The sequence below is a fragment of the Salvelinus alpinus genome, chromosome 35, assembly GCF_045679555.1.
Source record: "Salvelinus alpinus chromosome 35, SLU_Salpinus.1, whole genome shotgun sequence".
NCBI classification, from domain to species: Eukaryota; Metazoa; Chordata; class Actinopteri; order Salmoniformes; family Salmonidae; genus Salvelinus; species Salvelinus alpinus.
This window is the reverse complement of record NC_092120.1, coordinates 16,539,294-16,553,777: the sequence shown is the minus strand read 5'-3', so window position 1 is coordinate 16,553,777 and position 14,484 is coordinate 16,539,294. Positions and strand designations below refer to the sequence as shown.

Sequence of the window (14,484 nt, the reverse complement as noted above, 5' to 3'; positions counted from 1 at the left end):
GAATCATGCTGCCGTTCAGCACTACCTATCTGTGTGAAAGTGGCTTCTCTGCTATGGCCGTGCTGAAAACTAAAAGCAGAAACAAACTGGACAGCCAGCATGACCTCCGAGTTGCCCTGTCAACCATCACCCCAGACTTCAATAAACGTATCAAACTGAAGAAACACCCCCAGCTTTCCACACACACACACACACACACACACACACACACACACACACACACACACACACACACACACACACACACACACACACACACACACACACACACACACACAAAATAAATAAGTCAATATGCTAATTATTGTTGTTAATTAATTCTTACATTCATTTGACATTGTATTGAACTGGTTAAAAACGTACACCTTAAAAAACCTTAAGGTTGTGAAGCTATTCACATGGTAATTGCTGATTAAGAATTCCTAAGGATGTGTTTTTTCAATTGTAAACATTGGTATGTGTTACTGTTCGTTTAACATTATTAGACTGGCTTTGATGTCATGTTCTGAGTGATAATGTATTACACCCCACTCCTGAACTGGTCTCCTAATTAAAATGGCTCATTCTCTTCCATTGGTACATGTTTTATCAGTTAATATGGCTGTAATGACTTTCTTTAATACCACAACTGAGACAGAGCCTATTTTGCAAGTGAAGCCTGCCCAAGAAGGAAGCTGCAATACAACATTACTCAATTGTCATTGTCAAATTTGGGTCCCCAGCCAAAACCTCAATCCCTATATGTCAATTAGATCCCTGAACCAGTTCCCAAAGTATGGTGACTTTGACCTAAAGTGGCCTGGCGTCCATCACAGGACAGATATCCGTCCACTCAGACGAGGAGACTCTCTGGGACAACTGATCAGAGGAGTTGGAGAAGTGAATGGTGACAGATTGACCTCGCTAGCCCAGTGACAAAGTGCGGCCGGGAGTGTAAATCCTCCCTGGGTGTCTTTATGATGCTGATGAGGTTGCTGTTTGTGATGGGCTGCCATTACTGAGTGTCTCTTGCCCTGGCTCTCTCTGCCAAGACCAGGAGCTACTCATCTTCATACTGCCCAACTGCTGCGAGGGAGAGACTGAAAAACTGGGTGTGTGAGTGAGAGGGAGAGGGAGGGAGAAGAAAGAAAAACAGAGGAAGATACGGCTTGCTTTGTGTGTCTAAAATGGTATCAATGTTCTGTACAAAAATTGTACACATGATAATGCATGTGTACCGTCTTTTTGCATGTCAACATCTATCTAAGCCTAGCCCATCTAAGTTCACAGCAACTATTAAGAGCACATCAAACACGTCACTCAGGAGTTTTGAGTAGATTTCAGTATAATTCCTGAAGAGGGACAAAGCCGAAGTGCTATAGGGAATAGCCAGATCAATGAATAATAGAAAACAATAGACAATGCTGACCTCGGACAATGTATCACCTTAACACATTAAAGACATCTCTTAGCCAGTAGATGTCAGAGAGACGATATTTGATTAGTGACTAAAACAAATAGCCTTTGGACAAAATTAACTCTCATCAATGGGGGACTTACACAAAGTGTGGGAACAGAGTGAAACGGAGGGCCTATAACTAGTCCGTAAGCAACAGGGCACACGAAGCCTGGCGGTGCTCACCTTGCTGGCTGGCACCATCACTCTCACTCACTCAGTTTCCACATAATGTCCAAACTGGCAGACCTCTCTGTTCCCGACCCCGAGAAGAAGTCTATTATCATGGAATTACACAATGGGGAGGCCATGACCTCCTCTCTCTCTCGCTCCTCTCTCTCTCCATGCTTCCACATACATTTCCTCTTAGTCTGTCCCTCTTTTATTCATCCAATCCCACAGCACACAGAGTTCTGGGAGAGTTCAAATAATCCCATGGCACAGTAACAAATCGTGGTTAGAATGGATCAGTTGTTCAGGGTTGGCCACACAAGACATCCTTTATTCCATCTGGAATGCCCTATATAGCTCTGGCAAACTGTCCCACCCCCTGGACAGGACTTTGGGTCCGTCAGGGGACAACCGGCTTAAAATCAACCTGGCACACTAAGACCACTGGTGAGAACGTTATTAAGTGTATGTCAACCTAACAAGGGCCAAGTCAGACAGCCTACTTCTAATGTTGGGGTAGTTGATTGGTACTCCAACATAAATGGCAGAGTAACTATCCAATAAAATTGAGGGATTGAAAACTTGGTCAATCAGGGGAAAATAGATGGCCTAAAATCAATCGAAGCACTAAGACCACGACTGAGAGTGTTTGTGGTAGACGATTGGTCCTCCAACATGAATGGCAGAGATAATATCCAATGAGTGAGTTTGATCTTACCGAGTTCAGGTCCAGGCTGGTCTCCACCCACTCCTTTGCGTCATTGTATTCATCCATTAATCCCATTATATACAGCGTGTCCAGAGAATCCACGATGGAGGCTCCCCTCAAACCACCTGCAAAACACACAGGACACAGAACAGTCAGAACCATGGGGTATAGGGACTTGCAGTGCCAGACATCACACTGCATTCTTGTTCTGGGTGAATTTAGAATGACTAGAGTTGAGGCTCAGAGACATAAAGCAGACAGAAGTACCAAGACTGCAAGGTAAAGTTAAGCAAAGCCTTGAAATGCCAAACTACAGTGGCACAAACTACAGCTATCACGTCTGCATTTATAATCTCAAATTCTGGTATGACATTGTGTAGGCTGGATGAAAAGCGTTTACCTCCAAGATGAACAGTAACAGACTAGCCTGCTGCATTCCTAATTGTATTCAGTACAGGAACTGTGATCCCTATGCTCCAATGGCTGGTTTTAGATGCACTTCATTTGAGGTTATTAAATTCCCTTCACAACCTTAATAAGAAATGTTCAGAGGCTTTTATTCAATCCCACCGCCCTTAAGAGCAAGATTGGATGGTCTTTTTCTTCTCATATGAAGAAATATGCGGTTCGTGGCCCGGCTGTAATGGAAAGAGCTGTGAACAGAGGAATATGTGTCCTTATTGTGTTATTGAGCAAAATAGTTGCAGGAGAGACACACCAACTGAAAGCCTGAAAATAGAGTAATAACAACAGTAGAAACTAGGCCAACATATACCGCAGGACTGGCCATTACATGCACTGTAGGGCTTAAAAACAGAACTATAGGTATAGTAACCGATTCTGCTGAAAAATATGATGTGCACCTTCATGTTCACCCCTAAACAGAGCTCAACACAGAGACTGTGTCTATCTGACGCAACAACACAGCAACACAGCAACCTGGCACATGAAAGTGGTGCGATTCTTATAAGCAGTTATTGTGTAGCTCGGCAGATATGCAAATGAAAAATCGTATCTTGAGGCGACAAAATATTCATGAAGCAGAGGCAACAGAACACTGGAGGCGAGAAGGGGAGCGATTCTAGCTGATAGTTTCTCTAACCCGAGTCATTTGAATTTGGCCAGACTGTGCAACGCAGTGGGCGGCTAAGACGGCAATGGTTTGGCTTGTCTGATGTGGTTTGGGTGGCGGAGACAGACGTCAAACTCTCTTATCGTCACGCTAGTCTCCTCCCTGCAAACCCCAACTCAGCTTTCCTCTGCCCTCGATTACAATGGCTTGCTAAAGTATTCACCCCCCTTGGAATTTTTCCTATTTTGTTGCCTTACAACCTGGAATTAAAATGTATTTTTGGGGGGTTGTATCATTTGATTTACACAACATGCCTACCACTTTGTAGATGCAAAATACAAACAAGAAATAAGACAAAAAAAAACAGAAAACTTGAGCATGCATAACTATTCACCCCCCCCAAGGTCAATACTTTGTACAGCCATCTTTGGCAGCAATTACAGCTGCAAGTCTCTTGGGGTATGTCTCTATAAGCTTGGCACATCTAGCCACTAGGATCTTTGCCCATCCTTCAAAGCAAAACTTATCCAGTACCATCAAGTTGGATGGGTTCCGCTGGTGTACAGCAATCTTTAAATCATGCCACAGATTCTCAATTGGATTGAGGTCTGGGCTTTGACTAGGCTATTCAAAGACATTTAAATGTTTCCCCTTAAACCACTCCAGTGTTGCTTTAGCAGTATGCTTAGGGTCATTTCCTGGTGGAAGATTAACCTCCGTCCCAGTCTCAAACCTCTGGAAGACTGAAACAGGTTTCCCTCAAGAATTTCCCTGTATTTAGCGCCATCCTTCATTCCTTCAATTCTGACCAGTTTCCCTGTCCCTGCCGATGAAAAACATCCCCACAGCATGATGGTGCCACCACCATGCTTCACTCTGGGGATGGTGTTCTCGGGGTGATGAGAGGTGTTGGGTTTGCGCCAGACATAGTGTTTTCCTTGATGGCCAAAAAAGCTCAATTTTGGTCTCATCTGACCAGAGTACCTTCTTCCATATGTTTGGGGAGTCTCCCACATGCCTTTGGCGAACACCAAACGTGTTTGCTAATTTCTTTCTTTAAGCAATGGCTTTTTCTGTCCACTCTTCTGTAAAGCCCAGCTCTGTGGAGTGTACGGCTTAAAGTGGTCCTATGGACAGATACTCCAATCGCCACTGTGGAACTTTGCAGCTCCTTCAGGGTTATCTTTGGTCTCTTTGTTGCCTCTCTGATTAATGCCCTCCTTGCCTGGTCCATGAGTTCTGGTGGGCGGCCCTCTCTTGGCAGGTTTGTTGTGGTGCCATATTCTTTCCATTTTTTAATAATGGATTTAATGGTGCTCCGAGGGATGTTCAAAGTTTCTGTTTTTATTTTTATAACCCAACCCTGATCTGTACTTCTCCACAACTTTGTCCCTGACCTGTTCGGAGAGCTCCTTGGTCTTCATGGCGCTGCTTGCTTTGTGGTGCCCCTTGCTTAGTGGTGTTGTAGACTCTGGGGCCTTTCAGAACAGGTGTATATATACTGAGATCATGTGACAGATCATGTGACACTTAGATTGCACACAGGTGGACTTTATTTAACTAATTATGTGACTTCTGAAGGTAATTGGTTGCACCAGATCTTATTTAGGGACTTCATAGCAAATGGGGTGAAAACATACTCACGCGCCGCTTTTCTGTTTTTTTTTTCCATTTCACTTCACCATTTTGGACTATTTTGTGTATTTCCATTACATGAAATCCAAATAAAAATCTATTTAAATTACAGGTTGTAATGCAACAAAATAGGAAAATGGCCAAGGGGGATAAATACTTCTGCAAGGCACTGTATATCTGCCTCAGATTTATTTCTAATCTAAATAATCATAGCATACATGTAATATTAGCCTACAGTATGTGCTTTTCAGATTACCCAGAAAGCCTCTCACATTGTTGACCTTTCACTCTACCACATTGCCAACTGAGGTCAGCTGATAAGGTCAGTGGAGAGGGTGGAGGGTGCAGGGATGAGGGTTCGTAGGTGACATGGCTGAGTGATTAGCGTCATATGCCCATGGCCTCGCCGGCTGATACAGTACAGTCAAGTTACACACTACCAGCCCTATGTCGTATACAGTTGAAGTCGGAAGTTTACATACACTTAGGTTGGAGTCATTAAAACTAGTTTTTCAACCACTTCACAAATTTCTTGTTAACAAACTATAGTTTTGGCAAGTCGGTTAGGACATCTACTTCGTGCATGACACAAGTAATTTTTCCAACAATTGTTTACAGACAGATTATTTTACTTATAATTCTCTGTATCACAATTCAAGTGGGTCAGAAGTTTGCATACACTAAGTTGACTGTGCCTTTAAACAGCTTGGAAAATTCCAGAAAATTATGTAATGGCTTTAGATTCTGATGAGGCTAATTTACATAATTTGAGTCAATTGGAGGTGTACCTGTGGATGTATTTCAATGCCTACCTTCAAACTCAGTGCCTCTTTGCCTGACATCATGGGAAAATCAAAAGAAATCAGCCAAGACCTCAGAAAAAAATTGTGGACCTGCACAAGTCTGGATCATCCTTTGGAGCAATTTCCAAATGCCTGAAGGTACCACGTTCATCTGTACAAAGAATAGTACGCAAATATAAACACCATGGGACCACGCAGCCGTCATACTGCTCAGGAAGGAGATGCGTTCTGTCTCCTAGAGATGATGACTTTGGTGCAAAAAGTGCAAATCAATCCCAGAACAACAGCAAAGGACCCTGTGAAGATCCTAGAGGAAACGGGCACAAAAGTATCTATATCCACAGTAAAAACAAGTACTATATCGACATAGTACATATCGACAACCTGAAAGGCCGCTCAGCAAGGAAGAAGCCACTGCTCCAAAACCGCCATAAAAAAGCCAGACTACGGTTTGCAACTGCACATGAGGACAAATATCATACTCTTTGGAGAAATGGCCTGTTTGTCCAAATGGAACTGTTTGGCCATAATGACCATTGTTATGTTTAGAGGAAAAAGGGGGAGGCTTGCAAGCCGAGGAACACCATCCCAACCGTGAAGCAAGGGGGTGGCAGCATCAAGACATCAGTCAGGAAGTTAAAGCTTGGTCGCAAATGGGTCTTCCAAATGGACAATGACACCAAGCATACTTCCAAAGTTGTGGCAAAATGGCCTCAGGACAACAAAGTCAAGGTATTGGAGTGGCCATCACAAAGCCCTGACCTCAATCCTGTAGAAAATTTGTGGGCAGAACTGAAAAAGCGTGTGCGAGCAAGGAGGCCTACAAACCTGACTCAGTTACGCTAGCTCTGTCAGAAGGAATGGGCCAAAATTCACCTAACTTACTGTGGGAAGCTTGTGGAAGGCTACCCGAAACGTTTGACCCAAGTTAAACAATTTAAAGGCAATGCTACCAAATACTAATTGATTGTATGTAAACTTCTGACTCACTGAGAATGTGATGAAAGAAAAAAAAGCTGAAATAAATTATTCTCTCTACTATTATTCTGACATTTCACATTCTTAAAATAAAGTGGTGATCCTAACTGACCTAAGACAGGGAATTTTTACTAGGATTAAATTTCAGGAATTGTGAAAAACTGAGTTTAAATGTATTTGGCTATGTAAACTTCCGACTTCAACTGTATTAGGGCTGTTGGTCCCACTTTATTTGGATAGTCCAGATTTTCCATCTGTAGATGGTCTTCGGATGGTCATACTATCAACAAACTATACGTTGCTAAGCAATTACTTTCTAAGGTTACGGTTAAGGTTAGGGCTAGGGTTAAGTTTAGGGTTAGAGCTAGGGTCAGGGTTAGTAGATAGATAGTGTTACCAGGCTACTTACTCGATTTTATCCCTTGGAGGACTGCAGTGCTTTTCTCAATTATAATTCTTCACACGGCCACTTTGCTCCAAACCTTTAAGTCTGATGAGTGGTTGCAGGGCTCAGTGACAGGGATCTCAGTGTGTTGTCTCTCCCCTGCCACGGCCAGTCGCCTCCTATCTAATACATGCAGCCACCCACCAACCACGCAGCTAGTCACCTCCCATCAGCCACACACCCCTACCCACCAACCACGCAGCTAGTCACCTCCCATCAGCCACACACCCCTACCCACCAACCACGCAGCTAGTCACCTCCCATCAGCCACACACCCCTACCCACCAACCACGCAGCTAGTCAACTCCCATCTACCACCACCCCTACCCACCAACCACGCAGCTAGTCACCTCCCATCAGCCACACACCCCTACCCACCAACCACGCAGCTAGTCACCTCCCATCAGCCACACACCCCTACCCACCAACCACGCAGCTAGTCACCTCCCATCAGCCACACACCCCTACCCACCAACCACGCAGCTAGTCACCTCCCATCAGCCACGCACCCCTACCCACCAACCACGCAGCTAGTCACCTCCCATCAGCCACGCATCCCTACCCACCAACCACGCAGCTAGTCACCTCCCATCAGCCACACACCCCTACCCACCAACCACGCAGCTAGTCACCTCCCATCAGCCACACACCCCTACCCACCAACCACGCAGCTAGTCACCTCCCATCAGCCACACACCCCTACCCCCCAACCACGCAGCTAGTCACCTCCCATCAGCCACACACCCCTACCCACCAACCACGCAGCTAGTCAACTCCCATCTACCACCGCCCCTACCCACCAACCACGCAGCTAGTCACCTCCCATCAGCCACGCACCCCTACCCACCAACCACGCAGCTAGTCACCTCCCATCAGCCACACACCCCTACCTACCAACCACGCAGCTAGTCACCTCCCATCTACCACACACCCCTACCCACCAACCACGCAGCTAGTCACCCCCTATCAGCCACACACCCCTACCCACCAACCACGCAGCTAGTCACCTCCCATCTACCACACACCCCTACCCACCAACCACGCAGCTAGTCACCTCCCATCAGCCACACACCCCTACCCACCAACCACGCAGCTAGTCACCTCCCATCAGCCACACACCCCTACCCACCAACCACGCAGATAGTCACCTCCCATCTACCACACACCCCTACCCACCAACCACGCAGCTAGTCACCTCCCATCTACCACACACCCCTACCCACCAACCACGCAGCTAGTCACCTCCCATCAGCCACACACCCCTACCCACCAACCACGCAGCTAGTCACCTCCCATCAGCCACACACCCCTACCCACCAACCACGCAGCTAGTCACCTCCTCCCATCTAACACACATCTCAGCCCACCTCAGCTGGGTTTACCCTGACAGGGATTCACCTTACATTGACACTGAGAGGGCACTGCTACCGTCCAGCTATACCTAGGCCGATTCAGAGTTGAGATGAGCATGCATAACTTGGGCACTGCTACCCTCCAGCTAGAGACACTGCCCAGTCACTGCCCAGTCATGGGAAATCCATAGATTAGGGCCTAATGAATTTATTTAAATTGACTGATTTCCTTATATACTGTAACTCTTATATTTTTGTTCAGTAGTTTCACATACGCTATGAAGGTAATGTACATCACTGACATCTTGCCGACACTGTGAAAACTCTGTGAAACAAAGTGAACTTTTTCCTGTCTCGAGCAGATCTCGTTGCTAAGTCCATTGCCAGCAAACGAAGACTCTCAAAAGCATATTCTCCATTTCCGTTTGTGAAGGACTCTCACTATGCTTAGTGAGCACTTGACTGTACTGTTGCAATTTGATGACAAATCATGTTTCAGAGCACACAGAGAAAAAAAAGCGATAGCTAATACCCCTCATTACCAATCCCGGCGGAGGCGAACGTCAGGGAGCAGTGGAGTGTGGAAAATTCCTATTGAAAACAGCAGCAACAAAGCACAGATGATTGATGGACTCAGATGAGAGAGGTAACAGATACATCCATCACACATTACTCTCAGGGTTCCATGGCGTGGCCCAAACATAGACCTTAATTATTTCAGAGGCCCTTCACCTGGAAGGGTCCTACCCCAAGGTGCCTTGGTGGGGGTATGAGCACTTGGTGCAGGTAGGGTTACTGGGGTATTTATCAATCCATTTTACACACAGGAGTGGCTTTGTTCATCACATTCAGGTAGTACTGACCATTAACCATCAAAGCTTAAGTGAGGTATCTATAATCTAACCTTGTTATAGTCAAGCACAAAAACAACACCATCCATCCATCTATAGATTCTCGGTGTTGTGTTTGCCACACGTGAGTGCTTGGAGACACAAACGAGACAGTAGAAATGATTTTGTAATAACAGTTGTTCGCCAAACTGAAACGTAATCACATATCATGTGTTTAAATTCATACCAATTAATTATAAGATAACCATTTGAAATGCTGTAATAAACTGATCCTGTTATGAACTGGTTTGCTATGCTCCCACATTCCAAATTGATACGAAAACAAAAGAGTAAACATTGCAATTACTATGCAACTGTAATTACTTTAACATTAATTTAAGCAAATATTATTTGGATCTAATTCCTTCCCCCTAGCAACTCAGGAACTCATCACAGTAGAGTCATTCATATCATTGATTTTGTGTGTGTGTGTGTGTGTGTGTGTGTGTGTGTGTGTGTGTGTGCGTGCGTGCGTGCGTGCGTGTGTGCGTGCGTGAGAGAGAGAGAGAGAGAGAGAGAGAGAGAGAGAGAGAGAGAAAGTGTGTGTTGTATGCGTGTTTTCCATAATGTGTGTATGTACAAGCATGTGCGTGTGTGTTCATCGGCATGTATTCTAGGTTGGAAATGAGTGGGAGAGATTGTATGTGTGTTACTGTGTATTGTGTGTACAGAGTGCATAGGAACCTATTGGTGAAACATTGGCTGGTGGATGTTCAATTATCAAAGCTGTCACTGGCAAGGCAACAGGGTCAGGTTGGTTATACTAGAGAGCCTATATACACATGGTCAATCAATCAACTCACTCACTCACGTCCACTTCCACGTCCACAGACACACACACGGACACACGCAGGCCTGCACGCACACAGAAACACACTCACGCACATGCAAACACATCCCCGCACACACACCCAACACACATACAGCACACATGGCAACACATTCTCGTGTTAACCACTGAGACAAGCAGCATGCTGGAACAACATTCCCTCTGAGCAACCTCTTACCCTATAGGGCTAATCAATAAATAAACTGTTCTGTTCATTCAAGTTACAGAAACAAATGGATGATTTGATCACCTCTTTGCATTGACAACGATGAAATTGCATTCAATAGGCTATAACTTCATTAACCCTCTCAGGGACAACGTTGAAGGCATTGTTGGAGAACCCATACGTACTGTATATACTGTATGGAACATTGGCCACCATTCAGTGAGGACCTTCAGTAGTTACCATTGACGACAGAAGAAGAACCAGAGACCAAAAAAAATGGATCTACACTGCTAATTTGTTCTGCAGTCTCGTTCAATTAAGCTCTCAAACGTACACCATAAACCGTGAGAGAAATAGCCCGGTAACATATCAAGGTGACTTTAATAGATAGAGACTCTGGTAATATCACATTAATTACACCAGTCTTTTATTACTGAGTGTGGCTGTCACCAGGGTAACGCTGGCCTCGTTGACGTCAGCGCACGTGTCCTCGTAGCTTACCGTTCAGGTCCCGGTGAGTGGTATCTGGGGTTCAGATTTAGCCGTGACATGTCAGTGTTCAGGAATCGAATTTGTTGAATAGCATGGAACTGCACTGAGGGTGAAGGGGTTGGTGAAGTTGAGAAGAGAAGGATGAGAGCATATTGGGGAAAAGCCAGGGAGGGTAAAATGTGTTATGAACGTGTTCCAAGAAAGAGAGAGGGAGGGGGGGGGGGTCTTAACAGCAAAGAGAAAGGTGAGGAGGAGGGATGTAAGAAATACCAAGGCTATCAATCAGAGTGGAGTTTTCAGTAGTATTTTATTACATTTTTATTTCGCCTTTATTTAACTATCGGTATGGAATATCAATATCACAGTTTAGCCTCAGACAAACACCTGACGGTAGTGTCAATTACATTCAAATAGAGACGAGTGGCCAAAATTCATTTGACCTATTCGAGCTGACGATAGTTAAACCACGAATATACTTTTTCCTCTCGGGATTGAGGTCACGGGGTAATTGTTGCAATGTTATATCCTAGTTGGTCTTTCAAGATTTTCTGTCAAAAATGTTTTCTTTCCTTTCATGTCATGTGGTGTCTGTCGCAAGTGTGACATTCTTCTGGATCGTCAGACCTTTGTGTTCTTGGTGGTTTGCCAGCTCACCCTGGATATTTTTAACACAACAATTCTTTTTTGTCTACAGTTCCCAGTCAGAGTAGCCGTCTGGAGCCCAGTGAGTTTGGCCCTCTCAGGAGAAACATCTTCCTCCAACTACTGCTGAAACCACCTGATGTGGCCAAACCAACCACAGGCTGTAAGGGAAATGTCTGGCTCACCACGCTTTGTTTCAGTCTACTAGGAATAAGTCAGAGAGATTGGTGACAATGTAAAAAACAAAAGTGCTACTTTTGACAAAACACACTATTACTTGAAATGGATATTGGTACTTTCGAAATAGTTTCCTACCCACTTCAATCTCACAGAACCTCCCCAAGAGAGCATTCAACCCACACAAACCTAGATCACTTGGACACACTGAATCCAATGAACTCTCAAACCTCCCTAATCGTAAACATCATACATTCTCTGGTCCCTGTAAGTAAACTGGGAGATGATCAGCAGTATATAGGCAAGAGCAATAGAGCCTCTGTTTGAATCAAACATAACAACTACATGATTGCCATGGAGACATAGCTGTTGTGATAGGAGCTGTTTACCGATGCACATTATCTAATCCTCAGCCTGAGGGGAGCTGTGTGTCTGTGCATGTGTGCGTGTGTGTTTGTGTCTATGTGGTTGTTTGTGTGTGTGTGTCTGACAGTGATGTAGCACCGATGTCCAGTCGAGTCCCAACCGGTTGTAGCAGAGGGCTGGGAGAGGATGAGGCAGGGAGAGAGTGGGAGACAGTGTGTGTAAAGTCTGCCTCTCGGTGTAGGGCCACACAGAGCAGACACACACCGGCTGGTGACCTGCTCTAACGTCCAGCTGCATGCTGATTCAAACCATTTATCAGCATAGAAAAATGTCAGAAGTCGGAATGTACTTCGGAAAGCTTCAAGGCAATAATGCCTGTTGACAATCTACAAAAATGAATTACCTCTCATAATACAGAGTAAACCTCTGGTCTGACAAAGTCCATTACACTATATCACCCCTAAACAAACGTACTGACTGCAGTGTCTGCCTGTGTGGCTGTTGTTACAGTGGGTATCTATTCGTCATCATCTGAGCACCAGAGTGGCCACCAAGGAAGCAGAACCCAGACCACAACACAGAGAACCAATAATGTGATTCCCTCTCTTCATTTCGTGTTTATAATGTTCCTGGGGGGGGGAATGAACAACTAGACAAATCCTAATGACATAAAGTAGACTATCCCTGTAACGGATTGGCCTCGTCTATTTGGTGTTATGTTTTTCAGACACCGCAGCCAAAATACAAGACCCAGCCAATGAGCTTAACAGGCCTAGTTCCTCAAGTTGTCAGTCTTCCTCAAGTTGTCAATTAGATGATGTCAGTTAATTTGCCACTATGGGACCGCGAGACAAGCACAGAGTATCTCAGCCCCACCCAGTCCTGTCAGATGTTACAATATCTCCAACGAGATTACAGACGGCATACTGTGCTATCGAACCCCTCTGTCCATCCATCCACCCCCTCCCACTAACACCACGATGGATTGACACACAGCCACTGTGGGGTAGAAGATTATATCTGATGCTATATTAACTGTCAACCCACCACGTCTGATTGGAGGTGACAAATGTGCCATGATTGGTCAATTATTTCAGACCAGGATGGGCCTATGGTGCGAACAATTCAACGACATTGATACCAATAGTAAATAGCTATAGCAGAAAGAGCCTACAACACAAATTGGAGGCACTCAGAGTCTGCAGCTCTGTAAACTGGGGTGGCAGCGTAGCCTAGTGGTTGGAGCGTTGGACTAGTAACTGAAAGGTTGCAAGTTCGAATCCCCGAGCTGACAAATCTGTCGTTCTGCTCCTGAACAAGGCAGTTAACCTGCTGTTCCTAGGCTGTCATTGAAAATAAGAATTCGTTCTTAACTGACTTGTCTAGTTAAATAAATGTTAAAAAATATATATATAATTGACAGGTCTTCCTGTTTCCAGACGGAGATGCAGAGTGAAGTTAGCATTGGTTCTTGCGCCCGCAGGCTGCGGCTCCAGCTGTAAGCTGAAGTAGAGAACTCCCCTGGTCTCCCCATCTCTCCTGGAGATTAAACAGAGCAGCCTTGCCTGTCAGCTGTGCTATACACAGACAAACACGCGCAGGCACGCCGCACACTGATGCACACCGACAGACACACACACAGCCACCTGAGTAATGTTTGCCTGGGCCAATTAAAATGGGTTAGAATAACCTGGCCAACCTGCTGATGGAGAGGACCCGTCCGCTAGAGAAATGAAAGCAGTATCGTTAGTGCACACAAGTGTAGGCGAGGAGGTTACCCAGAGGGAGGAAGTGTGTGTGTGTTGATCCATCCTACTTTATAAACAAACTGCCCCAAAGTATAGACTGTATATAGACTGGCTGTGGATTTGGAAATCCCATTAAATAATCATCTAGTGTGATTGTATGTTGTCATATGGGATATTACAAACGGTGGGAAATCATTTACATCTGTAGAATATTAAGTTATAGAGCATTTTCCAACAAACCAAACATTTTGTAAAGAGAGAAAAGTATTTACACACTGTGTGCATAGCAATGAATTAACAATCCACCAATAATTGGTTCATTTAAAAACTCAGCAGGTGCACTCACCTATAATTTCATGCAGTCACCTGTAATTTCACAGCAAATTTCAAAGATCAAAAAGCTGTCATCTCTTTCTAACATTTGTTGAAATTCAAATCCTTAACTCATCCAACAACCTTTAAACACCAGAACAAAACTTTGTCCCTCCACCTTTCCAAACTCTCATTTACTCACTCTGAGAACTCAATTAATTTCTTAAACTCCAACATTGCTCTCTCTCTCTCTCTCTCTCTC

At 44.8% G+C, this 14,484-nt stretch overlaps 1 protein-coding gene across 2 annotated transcripts in view; it reads right to left on the bottom strand.

Annotated features, from left to right (window-relative positions):
- The window catches only part of LOC139564291 (mannosyl-oligosaccharide 1,2-alpha-mannosidase IA-like), a 205,005-nt gene that overhangs the window by 79,953 nt on the left and 110,568 nt on the right, over positions 1-14,484 (bottom strand). For both annotated transcript variants that reach the window (XM_071383694.1, XM_071383693.1), the window contains exon 3: positions 2,325-2,440. In XM_071383694.1, coding sequence (XP_071239795.1) covers positions 2,325-2,440 — 116 coding nt within the window. The remainder of the gene's footprint in view (positions 1-2,324; positions 2,441-14,484) is intronic.